This window comes from Cygnus atratus, chromosome 12, assembly GCF_013377495.2.
Source record: "Cygnus atratus isolate AKBS03 ecotype Queensland, Australia chromosome 12, CAtr_DNAZoo_HiC_assembly, whole genome shotgun sequence".
Taxonomy (NCBI): Eukaryota; Metazoa; Chordata; class Aves; order Anseriformes; family Anatidae; genus Cygnus; species Cygnus atratus.
Genome location: NC_066373.1, coordinates 15,999,311 through 16,012,690, shown reverse-complemented (window position 1 = coordinate 16,012,690; position 13,380 = coordinate 15,999,311). Strand labels below are relative to the sequence as shown.

At 39.4% G+C, this 13,380-nt stretch overlaps 1 protein-coding gene across 3 annotated transcripts in view; it reads left to right on the top strand.

Annotated features, from left to right (window-relative positions):
- The window catches only part of FTO (FTO alpha-ketoglutarate dependent dioxygenase), a 243,350-nt gene extending 230,459 nt beyond the window's left edge, over positions 1–12,891 (top strand). Inside the window, exon 8 of one of the 3 annotated variants that reach the window (XM_050713158.1) lies at positions 8,552–12,891. In XM_050713158.1, the coding sequence (XP_050569115.1) occupies positions 8,552–8,693 (142 nt within the window). In that variant the 3' untranslated portion in view covers positions 8,694–12,891. The remainder of the gene's footprint in view (positions 1–8,551) is intronic. The other 2 variants (XM_035543277.2, XM_035543278.2) reach the window with 2 other exon arrangements.
- The last annotated feature ends 489 nt before the right edge of the window (positions 12,892–13,380 follow it).

The window sequence follows — 13,380 nt, the reverse complement described above, 5'->3', positions numbered from 1 at the left end:
TGTTTCTGCAAATGTAGAGGAACAATGCTCCAGCTGATTATGCAAACAGAATGAAAATAGTTATTTTAAAAGTGCATAAAATCAATACTTTGGGGAAAACAAGTCAGCTGTGCTTATACTCAGTGTACAGCAGACATTTTGTTTCTTTGTCTGAAAAAATCATAGGAAAGCGACTATCACAAGTGAAATAAAACAGCCGATCATACAGTGTAACGGAGGGAACATCAGACACCTCAGCAAAGGCTTAGAGCATTTTAGGTTCCTTTTGAGAGAATATAAATTATATTGAGGCTGATATATTTCTATGTTGTTTGAAGTCAAAGCCAAATATTCTCAGCACAGAGGGAATAACCCAAATCCCGATGCTGATAATGAAAAGTTTATAACTAAATCCATGTCTGTGGTGCTGAAAATTTCCTCCTAAATGCTGTCTCTTTTGGACTGATGGGATTATTTGCAAGTATTGGTATGAAGGTGTGTGTACATAAATATGCATAAACATGCTCCTCGTGTAGTCAGGGTACCTTGCTTCTGTACATATTATTCTAAAAATAGGAAACAAAAGCATCTGAGAAACAGGGCTGAAAGAGAACAATTTGAAGACCTATAGGTTAAAATGGATTAAACCTCATCTTTCAGCAAATGCTGTGTTTATTCAGAGTTTCTCTGGGGAATTTCCCTACCCCCTACACTTTATAGAGAGTAGTGATGTTTCTTAATTAAAAAATCAAACAAACATGGAATGGAGACTGCCCCACACAGCTATTCTCTGGTGGGAATAGCAGACACCCTGATTGTCTCATGGACAGTTTCTAGGTCTGTGGGACTGAGGCCACAAAGGAAAGGAAAGGTTCTGTCTGGGGAAGTCAAGTTTTTATTGCTCACCCTAAGCCAGCACTGTACTGGTTGGCTCTGCTGTTCCTGCAGTGCCATATCCTAGGAAATCCCCTTTGGTAGGGTACAGTTGGTGGACATGATGAGGAAGGTGTCTGATAATCTCATCAGAAGTATCTTTTGGGTAGATTTCTCTTTATTGATTTGCCCACAGTGGAGATGCGGTTGGAGTCCACCAGTGCTTTGGTTGCTGATACTTCAGCATTCAAAGGGTATTAATAGGTTGTGTTTTTCTCATATTTAGGTGAATTACAATTTGAGTAGAAGTAGAAACACTGGCATTTTCAAGTTCACTTCACTGTCACTTAAGCCTCTTTAGTGTCAGGTTCATTTCTCTCTCTCACACCTCTCTGTGGAACAGGAAAACACTCTCTGCAGGCTGGAAGATGGATTCTGCTGTAGATTCACTTTGCAGAAGTACACACAAGGGTAATGCTGACAGATTTCAGCCTGTCCTACCAGGTCACTAACGATGCCTCAGGATATTTCAGCAGAGTCCTCATTGCAGTGAAATTAGTGACTTTGCGTCATAAAGGTCTTGTATGCTCTTGATTGTAAAATTTGGTTCTGTACTAAGGACCAAGTGCATCAGTGATGCAAATCATTATCAGCTTTTGAAAGAAGGCAGGATCAACCTTGTAACGTGCCATCATGTTTGTACTTGAGTATTTGTGCAGCTGATCCTAAGTTTTTCCAAGGATTAAAATTTAAGTAATACTGCCTCCATCCCTTCCTAAATCTGGCGTTCTCTTTTCCATATCTGGAAACTAACTCATGTTGTCAATTCTGTCCCTTCTACAAATGCAATTCCTGTTCTCAGCCATTACGTCTGGCTGGGCTCACTCTAGTTACAGCACATGAAAGAGCATCAGCAGTGGCTATTGTGAGCGGGACAGACTATTTGGGTATACACTGGGGATTAGACGTTCAAAAGAGTAAGCTCAGTGCTCTTTCCATCTGGCCACTTCATTTCACTGCCTGTTTGGGACCAGTACTTCTGAAATCTGCTTTGCAAAGTCAAATATTGATGTCATTTTATTTGTTCTTAAAAGACAGTAAACCTTAAAAGGTTTTAGTTGTGCAGAGCCACAGTACGACAAGCATGGAACAACTGAAATGTAAATCTCATGTCTTGGGTCAGATCTCCATAAAAAAGTACTCCTGGGAGAGCACAGCAGTGGTCTCCTCTGATACAGTTGATCCAGGCTGGATCCGTGCAGAAGAAAGGTGCCGGTGCCATAATGGCTGCGTGCATTTTGCCCCTGATGGAAGAGCTGCCATTTCTTCAGCTGTGTTTGTTTTCAGGGTTGTTCTTTGTGTTTTTTTTCATGTGTCTGTTCTCCTGAATGGCCAGGCAAGCTACCTTATCCATCTGTGAAACCCCGACATTTCTGCAGTTGCTCTCAGCCTGGTGCAGCAGAGCTCTGGAATCCAACACTGAGTGCCCCAAAGCTCTAGCCGGGTTTCTTCATATATGACAGATAGAATTGCCCCCAGCGTTTGACCCCCTTATTGTTCCGGGGGGGGGGGGTCAGGTAGGAGCAATGCAGGCTTGGGGTGCCCGTCTCCTGCAACTGGTGTCAGAGGTCAGCCCTCTCACTGGTCAGCTGCCCAAATTCCCCGTTCATCACTACTGGCATGTAACGGACATGCTGACAAATAGAGCTAGGTATAAAAAGTGTTCTCAACAGGCTACCTGATGGCCTTAAACCTTAATTAGTGGTTAGAAATTTGCACTTGTCACCAGCTTCTGTGACCAGGCAGGTGCCTGGAGTAGAAAAAAAATACTAAGGCATATTGTAATTTCTGAAATTGCTAATACTGTAATGGGCATCCACGTGGAAAGCAGCTGCTTTTCACATTTCTCCCCCCCGCCTCCCATTCCATTTTATCAGCAGTGACATTTGTCCTTACACCTTTTAATTTTTTATGAAGATAAATGAAAGTTCGGTTCTTCAATAACAGGGGTGACTTTTTCAATCCTTTTTAGAGACTTTATCTCAATATCCTATCCATGTCCAAAGGTGAAGGAGAATATGTATTTACAGCATCAATTTGAGGGTTTACTTCAGAGTTTCTCCATTCTTTTTGAGCAATGCAGTTTGATAAACCAGTTTTGTTTTTGTTTTTTTTTCTCTGTGGCAACTTAGAAGTTACAGGACATCACATCTTGTGATAGCATATTTTGCTAGCTGAGTTATAATGCCAGTAATTTCACAACTGTTGTGTGTTAAAAAAAAAAAAGTATGCCTTGCTAAATTATACTTTGAGATTATACTTTGAGAAACTGTATTCAGCCTGTTGAATTTTTGCACAGTTACTTTTAAAAAATAACATTTTTTATTATTATCCTTACTAGCTCATGTCTGTTGTGAGTGGTTTCTAAGAAAGGATTTGGATTGTAGAGTTGGTCTTCCTGAAATGCCTGGAAGTTTCAACTTTGACTTAAGTGCTTACAGGATTTAATTGTGATGCATTCAGCAGCAGAAGTGAATTTGTCATACCTGTGAATGAGATGCACTATTTAGAAAAAGAAAAATCAAGGTTAACACATTTGGGTAGTTGTTCTCATGTATCTAATCTCATATTTTCTCTGTTCTTTGCATAAGAAGTCAGGTAGCTGAGAGTGCAGTTTTCTCTTGCATGCGCTTTAGCAACTAAGAATATGAGCTTGCAATGACATAGGATAATCCTAATATTGAGATTAGAGCAACTACACATAATTTGCATAAAAATTTCTTGGGTAAGGAAAGGAAGAAGAAGTAAAAATCCAAATTTGCAAGCAAAAGTCTATGTACCGTGCACCTTACTATTAGGATTTGTGTTCACACAGAAGAGCTCTGTGTTGGAATGGCAATAACCCATGTTTGAGCAGATCCAAGTTTGCAAAGTCATTGTGAATCTTAAAAATGGAAGATGCAGTCTAAAGAAATTATGCCTTACTCTGAGCAACATCCATGTTAGCAATGTCATATCATTTTAGCCAGTGTCAGTGTGGGATTAATGAATGCGTTCGTCTCAGTAGGGTGATCCACAACCTGTGTGTACCTGGGCCATTGCTTTAAAAAATATTCTGAATTTCTGCATAACAGCTCAGTAACACCTTTACTCTAGCAAGATTGGAGGGAGAAATAACTCCCATATAAAACATAACGTCAGGAATGCTGGAATAAGCATGTAGGGGAAAACGGGTACTTTTGTACATAGAGAGCACATATCTCCTCCTCCCTTTCTGACCATACGTAGATGGCGAAGGTGGCCAGGCCTGCATTCCTTGACGTGAAGGACCTTGTGAAGTTCCCCGTGCTCTGCCTTGCAGCTAAATGAGTACCATCGAGGAGACGGGACCATGCAGATCATCTCTTCACTCTTAACGTGCCTTTGCAGTGTGAGCCACAAATTGACCCCTGTTGATCTGATTTGACTACACTTCTGTGGAGCAGACAAACAGTGCGGTGGAATCCAGGATCCTAGATAATAATTCTTATTTGTGTTAATCACAGGCATCAGCAGAACCCAAAGGCTCCTTCTGGCTTGTATGCATTCCTGTTCCTGCCATTGGAGCAAAAAAGTATCTGCTCTGAGGAAAGAGTGTTTTAAGTATATTGATACTTGATACTAAATAGTTGCAAAACTTAGCCCTTAGAAAGAAGTTTGTTTTTCAAATCAATGGCTCACGCATTACTGTAAAATCTATTGATTAAAAACAAAGCATAATGTTAGTCATTTAGTCAGTAGAGTGATGCAATAGTGAAATAAATTTATCCTTTGACTTTTGCATTAACCTTTTATTGACTGCTTGCATACTCGTAATTAACACACACTTTAGCTAGCTTGGTTAATTTTAGTATCATGATCAGTGTCCTCTAATGTAGCTGACACCCTGATCATCAAAGTGTCAGTGCAGCCCGAGGGACCATAACCAGGCAACTCTCTGTGCCAGTGAGCGTACACCTGCCTCGGGGAAAGTAGCCACCTTCCAAGGGAAGGAGTCAGACCTTGTCACACCAATGCCTGTCATGATTTATGTTAATATTCTGCTGTTGGTAAACGTGAACGAGCAAAGTCCATTTGACAAACATGAACAAAAAGGGAATCAAAAGCCTGTGAAGATTACGTGGGAGAGAATGTGCGCAGCAACAGTAGCCTGTTGTTCCATCAAAATGGGCTTTTTGCATTGGAACTGGCACAGGTTTTGATTGGTTTAGCAAGAAAGAAAGGGCCAAGGAGTTCTGTGCATTCTGCACACCTCTAGACATACAAATCATGCTTTTCTGATATGTTGGTAAACTTGTATTATCGAGGTGTTAGAGCTAAATTGCTCAGAAATATGTCATGGCAGTTGTTCCCTACTCCTCTTTATTTGGCATCTTTTCTTCCACATCTCAGAGCATGTGGCATTTCCACTCTTAACACATTTTGTACATAAAATATACAGGCATTAAATTTACTTTCTTTTGGAAGCTTGACTTCATTAACAACTCAAATAACAGTTTTTAATTAACAAATAATATTATAAATCTTGTTACTTTCCCACTACCACCATACTTTGATGACTGCAGTGTTTCCCACATGGACCCTCATCTATTCCTTTGTATCTGGGAAAAGACAGGAATTCTGGCTGTTCTGAGTTATCATTGCTAACGCGAGTTAGCAGTGATTTTAAATAACTGCAATTTTCAAGTGCCTTTGATTGCTCGGCTTCAGCTGAAAATTTTGCTATCCTTTTACAGAATCTCCAGGTCTTTAACTCTGCTACAAATTAAAGGGCACTGTAGGAGAAAGTTCTCCCACAATTGTGCAGAAATTTATTAAGAACAATAGTAAAATATATCCATCTGGAAAGGACTGTTCTTGCATGCTAACTCCGAGTCAGAGTTTCAGCACGTATCTGGGTGAGTGCATACAAGCTCGTGGGTGTAGTTCAGGAGGACTGCATGACAGCCGGGCAGGTGAAGCACTGACTGCTTAGGCGCCAGCCCTGTACCTCTGAACATGAGCAACCTGAGGTGACTTCAATGTCAGTGGATCCTGCACAGGGACTGCCATTTTGGTCAGAGCAGGTGACTCACAAAATGCAAAAATGTCACATTCACTGCTATTCGTGCTAGTGATGTAAAGCAAAACATTAGAAATGCTTTAGAGAAAGACAGAGGAGCTGTGGGATTGCAGAATTTGGAGTATTAAGGCACTGTTCCCCTTTTTTGCACTTTTGCAGCATACTGATACGTTTGTCATCAGACTTGCACAGGAAGTCCAAGGACCTGACACACTTCCATCCCTGTAATCCCTCACCTGGAATATGTGGCTAACACTTCCCAAGTGTGTGGTTGCTGAGAGTTAGGGCACACACATAGCTGTGGGGTGGCCTTTTGAAGATGGCTCTGTAAGAAAACCAGAGAAGGGAAAGTAGTGGCTGGAAGAGCTGCTCATGGGTTGCCCACTCACAGCATCGTTAGTGACTTCAGACACATTTACAGTGACAAATGCCCAAAACCCAAAGGTGAGGGGAAAGCTGGCCAAGCAGTCTGTGAAAGAGAGTGAGGGGAAAAAAGAGACATTAAAGGTAAAAAGGAAAAAGGGGAAAAAAAAAGGGAGACCTTAAATGGTGAAGGTGGTGTTTTTCCTCTCAATGAAAATTCTTTTGTTAATAGCAAATGAGTGAGAGAGAGAATGTTAATTATTATAAACTGAGTTTTGCAGACCACATAATATGCCTGCAGTATTTACCAGCTGAGCTTCTTGGTTTGTCATCTGCAATAATCTGTACATGGTTAATTTATCCACTCTTAGATTGAAATGCTTAGACTGGAGTATCTTATACTACCCAGCAAATTGAACGTATTATTTTGTGCCAAGACAGAAAATAAAGCAAGATTTTAAAAGCCTTATAGAGTTATGCTGTAATTAGTTTCAGCTTTCCCTGCATATTAATTTTCTCCTGTTCCTTTATATAATTTGGAAAATGTCTCCAGAACATGATGGCACAATCAGTTAAGTACCTCTCAGAACTCATACACTAAACTGCATTTGCTCTAACAACTATTATAAAGCCTGCAAAACAAATCCTCTGTTATTCTGTACAGTGCAGCTTATCAATGCAAACAGTTTAATATTTATGCTAAGAGGATTGTCAGAAGTAGCTTCTGTTCCTTTAATTCTTGTTTTAAATAAATAATGAGAACATTTAAACACATTACTCTTCCCAGGGCCCTGAGGTCGGCTAATCTTATTATTTATGAAGTGATGTGCTACATAATAGTACTTAGTGCATGTTAACAGATGCTATTATCAGGGGCTGATGTGGAGAGCCGAAGATATATTGGAATGTTATGTGTTAATACTGTCCTTGCAGTGTAATGTACGATGGATTGAGTGCCCAGGATGCTGGTGCGGCAATTAACCACACACCAACATGGGTGTAAAGCTGAAGTATGTTTTCTCAGGGGTATTACACTGCCATTAATAATTCCCAGGAGACATCTTTCACTTGGAAACAGTCTCTTCCAGAAGGCCAATGGTGTAGGCAAGGAAGTTACAGGTGTCAGTACTTTTAGAGTTCATTTTACAGGGATGAAAGCCACATATATATGTTTAAAAGAACTTTTAAATCATCGGAACAACTCAATTGTATAGAAACATAAAGTATAGACATTATTGAAAATGTCTTAAAAGAGATAGAAGCTTATTTCTGGGATTTGCTTCCTGTATCTTTGAAGAACTGCATTGACCTGCAGTATATACTGAAATTATAACGTGTAGCATTTTAATTTGTCTTGTCCCACTCCAAACATTAACTAATTAATCATCAACATGCAAATTGTTTGAGGGGATGTGAAAAAAGAGGGGGAGAAATCCTCATTGGAGTGTGACAATTTTTTTGTTGCAACACATTATATTAGAGCCTAATCTTAAGGGATGTGATGGTTGCCACTTAGAAAACTTTCCTCTGCAGGCTGCAGTTCAGTTGAATATTATAATTAGACTTCAGTAGTATTGATGAATAATCCATTTAATAAAAAACACTGTAATTTAAACATTTTCTCAGGGGACTAACATACACTAACCTCTTAATTTAATTTTATTGAAGTTTTGCCCACCTATTCATCATTGGAAGTTGTTATTAACCTCCATTTCCATTTATCTTTATAGAATTTTCTCGTTTTATATTGCCTTTGTCAGAGCTAAGCAGGTTGATACACTTGTAAATCTCCAGAATCTACAAAGCTAGTCCGGCTTCTTTAATATTGTTTAATCTATCCCCCCTGACCTTAATGCAGTAAATTCAGTTTAATCTTTCTCAATAATCTAGTAAGATGTTGGAAACTGGCAAACATTTAAATCTGATAATGGTTTAATCACATACTTTAAATAACAGCTGAGATAATGAAAAAATAATTTACCGTATAAAGGTACACTAACTGAGTTTTCTCTGTGATTGGCTTTTGAGAAATCCCTATAGAAAATACAAAGCCTACAACAGAAGTCAACCTCACTATAACTGAACAACGCATTTGGTCAGATGATGTGTTTTTTTATTTTCATTCCTCTCTGTAAGTTAATGCACAAATGTATCCTTGCTGAGTGTTTGATTTCTTGATATGGTTTCTTGATGTAACTTTACTTAAGTAGTTCTTCTGCTTACTTTTCATTCCAGGTGCCAGTCAGAAGCAGCAGAGAGCTTGCCAGAAGACCAGAAACCGGAATGCCACCCCTTCTGGACAAATGATGAATGTAATATGCCTCTGCCGTATGATCTTGAGGAAGTAATAGCTCACCTACAAAATCTTGTTCAGTAGGTAGAATATCAGGTGACCTTCCAGCCTAGAATAATTAATGCTCATCATTTGGAGTAAGTTTTCAGTTAGCATAAATCTTTTAATCTTTATGATTCCTAAGTTACGTGTTGGTTTATGTGTCAGTGCAGATTTTAGTGCTCTCCACACAGTCCCTTAGTTACTGTCTCACAACAAAACTGACCAGGCACCAAAACTACAGAAAGACTTGGCTTTTAAGATGTGAAGTCCAGAACACCAGCCTCTGTTCTTTCCTCTTCATTCAAATCCCCATTGATCCTGTAACCCATGGATAGTTGTGTTTCCACAAGTTCCCCAGACATCTACATTTTAGCTTGCATGAGTGCCTAGAACTGCCTCTGGCTCAGCAGTTTGAACAACAGAAAGCGTAGCTCACACCTGTGACAAAGCAGAATCCATGATCTGGACATCCTAACGAGAGGCCAGCTTGGAGGGAGCCTGCTAGGTGTGTCCGGATAGAGCTGTGCACACAATATGGTAACATCTTTATCCAGTAATGTAGGCAGAGGTAGAGGAAATGGTGGAGAAAGTCCTTTATGGAATGGCTCCTTGTTAGAGCCTTTGTAAAACGGAGGAACTTGTGAAGGAGCATCCTGGCATAGATACTAAGCCTTTTCTGCTGTTTTTCATCATGGCAATTGTATGGTACTTTTTGTATTTTGTCAGAAATGGGTTTTGGAGATCACGAGCATGATGCTGACAGTAAGTCAGCCTCTCATGGCACCTGTCATCTCAAGGTGTGAAGCACTCCCAAGTACTAAACCCTTCATATACAAAATGGCGTTACATTGTGTGTGTAGAAGATCTGACGTGTCCATTATTAGACCTAAGGTGCATCCTCATTGTCTGGTTTTGGGCAAGCTAGGCTTGCTTGCTAGTCTCATCCCCACACAATTTTACGTGCCTGTATGGCTTTATCAAGAACAACTGACAATGTTTGTCCTGGTGGCTGGGTTTTAAAGAACTTTCCGAACTAGGGACTTCCTACCTGGACCCTCATGGGCATAGGCCTCTGAAAGAAAGTGCTCACAGGTTCAGTCCGAGGCGTGCACAGCTCTGCTGTGGAAAGACAGCTTACAGTTTGTCTTTTAGATGCTTCCAGGAAATTGGAAGATGTGGATTTGGACCTTTTCGGCCTAAGAGCATAAATCTGCTGTCTCCTATTCCTGGTTTGTGCTCTAACAGATGCATAATTACATCTACCTTCCTTTAGGAAGAATGGCGTGATCCATCATTTGTACCTCTCAGAAGGGCCTTTGAGGCCCACACACGGGAGATTTCCAACATGTAGCAATATCTCGTGGGTTCCGTGGAACTCAGAATTCGTTTCCTAACCTTTGCTTTGTTTCTGCCTTTTGTGAATCCTGCTCTGAGGCCAGGTTTCCCAGTAGCTTGTCCAAAGAGCCATGGGTTTCCATTTTGGGTCAGGTCCCCTGACAAAATAGATTTAGGTTGTGTGATAGAGGGCATGGCAACATCTGTGATGATCCAGCCATAAGAACAAATCCAGAAGACTATGAGAAATGAAGCTGCTGTGATCTGGTTTGTAATAATATGCTATAAAAATAACAATTCTGTATTGGATAATGTCCTGAATGAGAGATTTTTCATTTTGTTAAGTTGCTATTCTTACTTGAGCTGGTGTATGCCTTTTCCTTCATCATAAAAAGCAGAAGAAAATTATATTACAGTAAAACAGCACTCAGTCTGTATTACCACTACAAAAAAAAAAAAAAGCAGTAAGACTCAGAGCTTGACATTGCCACCAAGAAATGGAATACGTCTCCTGTGTTAATCTTCTGTTTAAAATCACTGCTGGGGCCAGGCTTACCCAGAGCATACCAGGATACTCTGTTGGCAAAGCGTTCTGTGCGTGGATGAGTACTGCTGAAAACTCTGCTTTTGACAGTGTAACATATGCCAGACCTCCCTGCAGCTAAAGAAGCTGTGCCAGCAAAAATTCAGTTTTAGTGGTATAAAACTGTGTCCACACCTACCAGCTTTTGCCAGGACAATTATATCAAGTAGAGGTTGTGCCTCTTAACACCTTTGACACAGCTATGCCAGCAAAAGTATAAAGGTCTGGATCGAGTGTTTTCATTGTATTCCTGCACTTCTGCTAAAGCTGTTAGCCACCGTATTGAAAGCAAAGACTCTTTGAAAAATAAATTATTTAAGTTAAGTTTAATTGTATTATAACTGTAATCCACACATCTATCTGTTGTCTCATGTGCCACAGATTTGTTGACATTTGGAGATCCTTTGTTATGGGCATAGCTTTTTCTTTCCTGCGCTATCTAAAGCTAGCTTTACCAGTGGGCAAATAGCATATATTTGGATTAATGCCACACTGAATACTGCTTACTTTGGAGATCACTTAGAGAAAAGCTAGCTGAAGATGTGGGAATTCTGCTTTTGAAAAAGGCAGTTCTCACAGAAACAGATATTGCTTTGGAAATGAGAAAGATGAATTCAAACAAGCTAATGATGTAACACTGTTAACACAGGGTTTGAGGGGATTGTTTGTTTGTTTATGTTACTTTATGATTTTTTTGTGTGTTTAATTAAGCTCTGCTAGAAACCATGGGGATCACAGTATTGAAATGAATCTGACAGCCATAAAAGGGTAGAGGAGGCACATCAGCGCTGTAGTTTCTAGCTGAAGCGGAGGCATAGCTATTAAAAAATGATTGGCAAATAATTATTTCCAGCAGTAGTGAAACAACACTTTTTTTGTTGTTGTTGTTATTGCTGTTTTTTTCTTGTGTTAGGAGAGTGGTTGCAGCAATAATAGAATGTTTAAAAATACATGATTCTGGGTCTTGCCTACGCTGCACATTTAAGCTAGTGAATTAGCTGAACTAGTACTAGCCTCGGTGTGGTCAAATAGCACTCAGTTAAGCCAAGGGTGGCAATGACAGACAACTGAAAACCTTTGGAATGGGTAATACCTAAGTTTCACTGGCAAAATACCAATAATCAAGTGGTTAAAGAGAATTAACCCTCTGTGTTGCATTCAAGTCTCACATCATCTGAATCAGTGTAACTTGATTGAATTCAGTTGAAATATAGAAGTATATGGAGGTTTCATCTCTCCAAAGCCCACAGGAGTTGATGGCAAAGACATGAGTAAGGTTTATGAAACTGTTTGAAGCATGTAGTAATTCCAAAGGGTACCCCAAGAGAAGAACATGGTTAAAGGTAAAAGAAAACTGAGAGGTCAAATATAAGTTTTTGCTGTGTTTGAGGTATATACTAGAAGCAGGCAAATATTTCAAAGTTTTCTTTATTTTATTCAAATAATTTTAATGTAGTTCGTTTTGCAATGATACTTCAGCAATCCATTTGTATTCCAGCACTAAATAACCCGTTACCATTTTGAATGAGCTGAAAAACACAGCCTCTAATGGATGTTCTGAGTATAGCAACTGTTTGCCAAGTCTGAATGCTGTAGATGCATAAGGACCAAGGTCAGTTTGTTTCAGGGAAGAGGTGAGAGCATAAATTAGCTTCTAACATTAGATTCAGTGATTCTTTTAAAATGGTGAAGTTCATGGCTTTGCTACATTTACTTTTCATCAGTCATGAAAGAATTAAGGTAAAATAGTTCACTTGCACGTGTGTGTCAGGCTAAATGGATTACAGAAGATACAGATCTGTTTGCCTGTCTGCACTTGCCTTTAGACAATATTCATCAATTTTACTAAAGCTACTGACTAAACATGGAACCAATACAAATGAAATGCTCAAGGCAAGGGCTTTCTTTAAAAATGAGATAGAGTTGGTTTTACACTCATAGAAAGAAAATGTTGGCAGAAAATGAAAAACTTCTATTGTTTATGTAATGCGGGGGATGAAAGGTAAAGGCCATTTTTAAGTAGTTGATAGAAAACTGCTGTGTTACGCCATGTAAATGATAAATGTTTTTATACTGCTTTATTCTTATCTCCGCATATGAAAATATTTTATCTTGTAGGTTCTTTCTTGTTGTTAAAAGGTTAAGTAAATAAAAAATATTAATCCCAGTACACTAGATTTTAAAGAAATCATGCTTATACTCTGAACATTACAGCAGATCCTGATTGTCTAAAGTGTAAATAAGAATGTTATGGGTAGTCACCAACTGGAAACTGTCCAGGATGGGTAACATGCAGCATAATAAATACCCAAATCAGTTGTCTTACTGTCGTCCAGATGCAGTTTTTAGTTTCACTGATAATGATGTAGCTTTACTTAGCAAGACATACTTGAAAGTCATTCTAGACCTTTTAATGCTGTGAGCCAGACTCAGGGATTCTAGTGCCATAACAGGGGGGAAAAATAAATAAATACATTAATTAATACCAAAGTCTATCACAACAGATAATTAAAGTACCGTAGCATGTTACCAGTAGGCATTGCTCCTTTCTCAGTTATCGTAGTGCAGTTCCCTTAGCCCTGTGTCATGCAGTGGAATTTGGGCTAATGTAGCAGAGATGAAACTGGTTGATGTTGAAGGTGGGATGAGAGGAGGGGAAGAGAAAAGACATGCAAGGGATGTGCCTTCACAAGACCACGACTTTATTAACTTAACTCATGTGGGAATCATCGAGCAGTAACTTGTACAGTGCAGGTCCTGACCTCTCCCTTGATTGCTACCACCTGGTCCATAGTTAATGGTAGGTCCTTA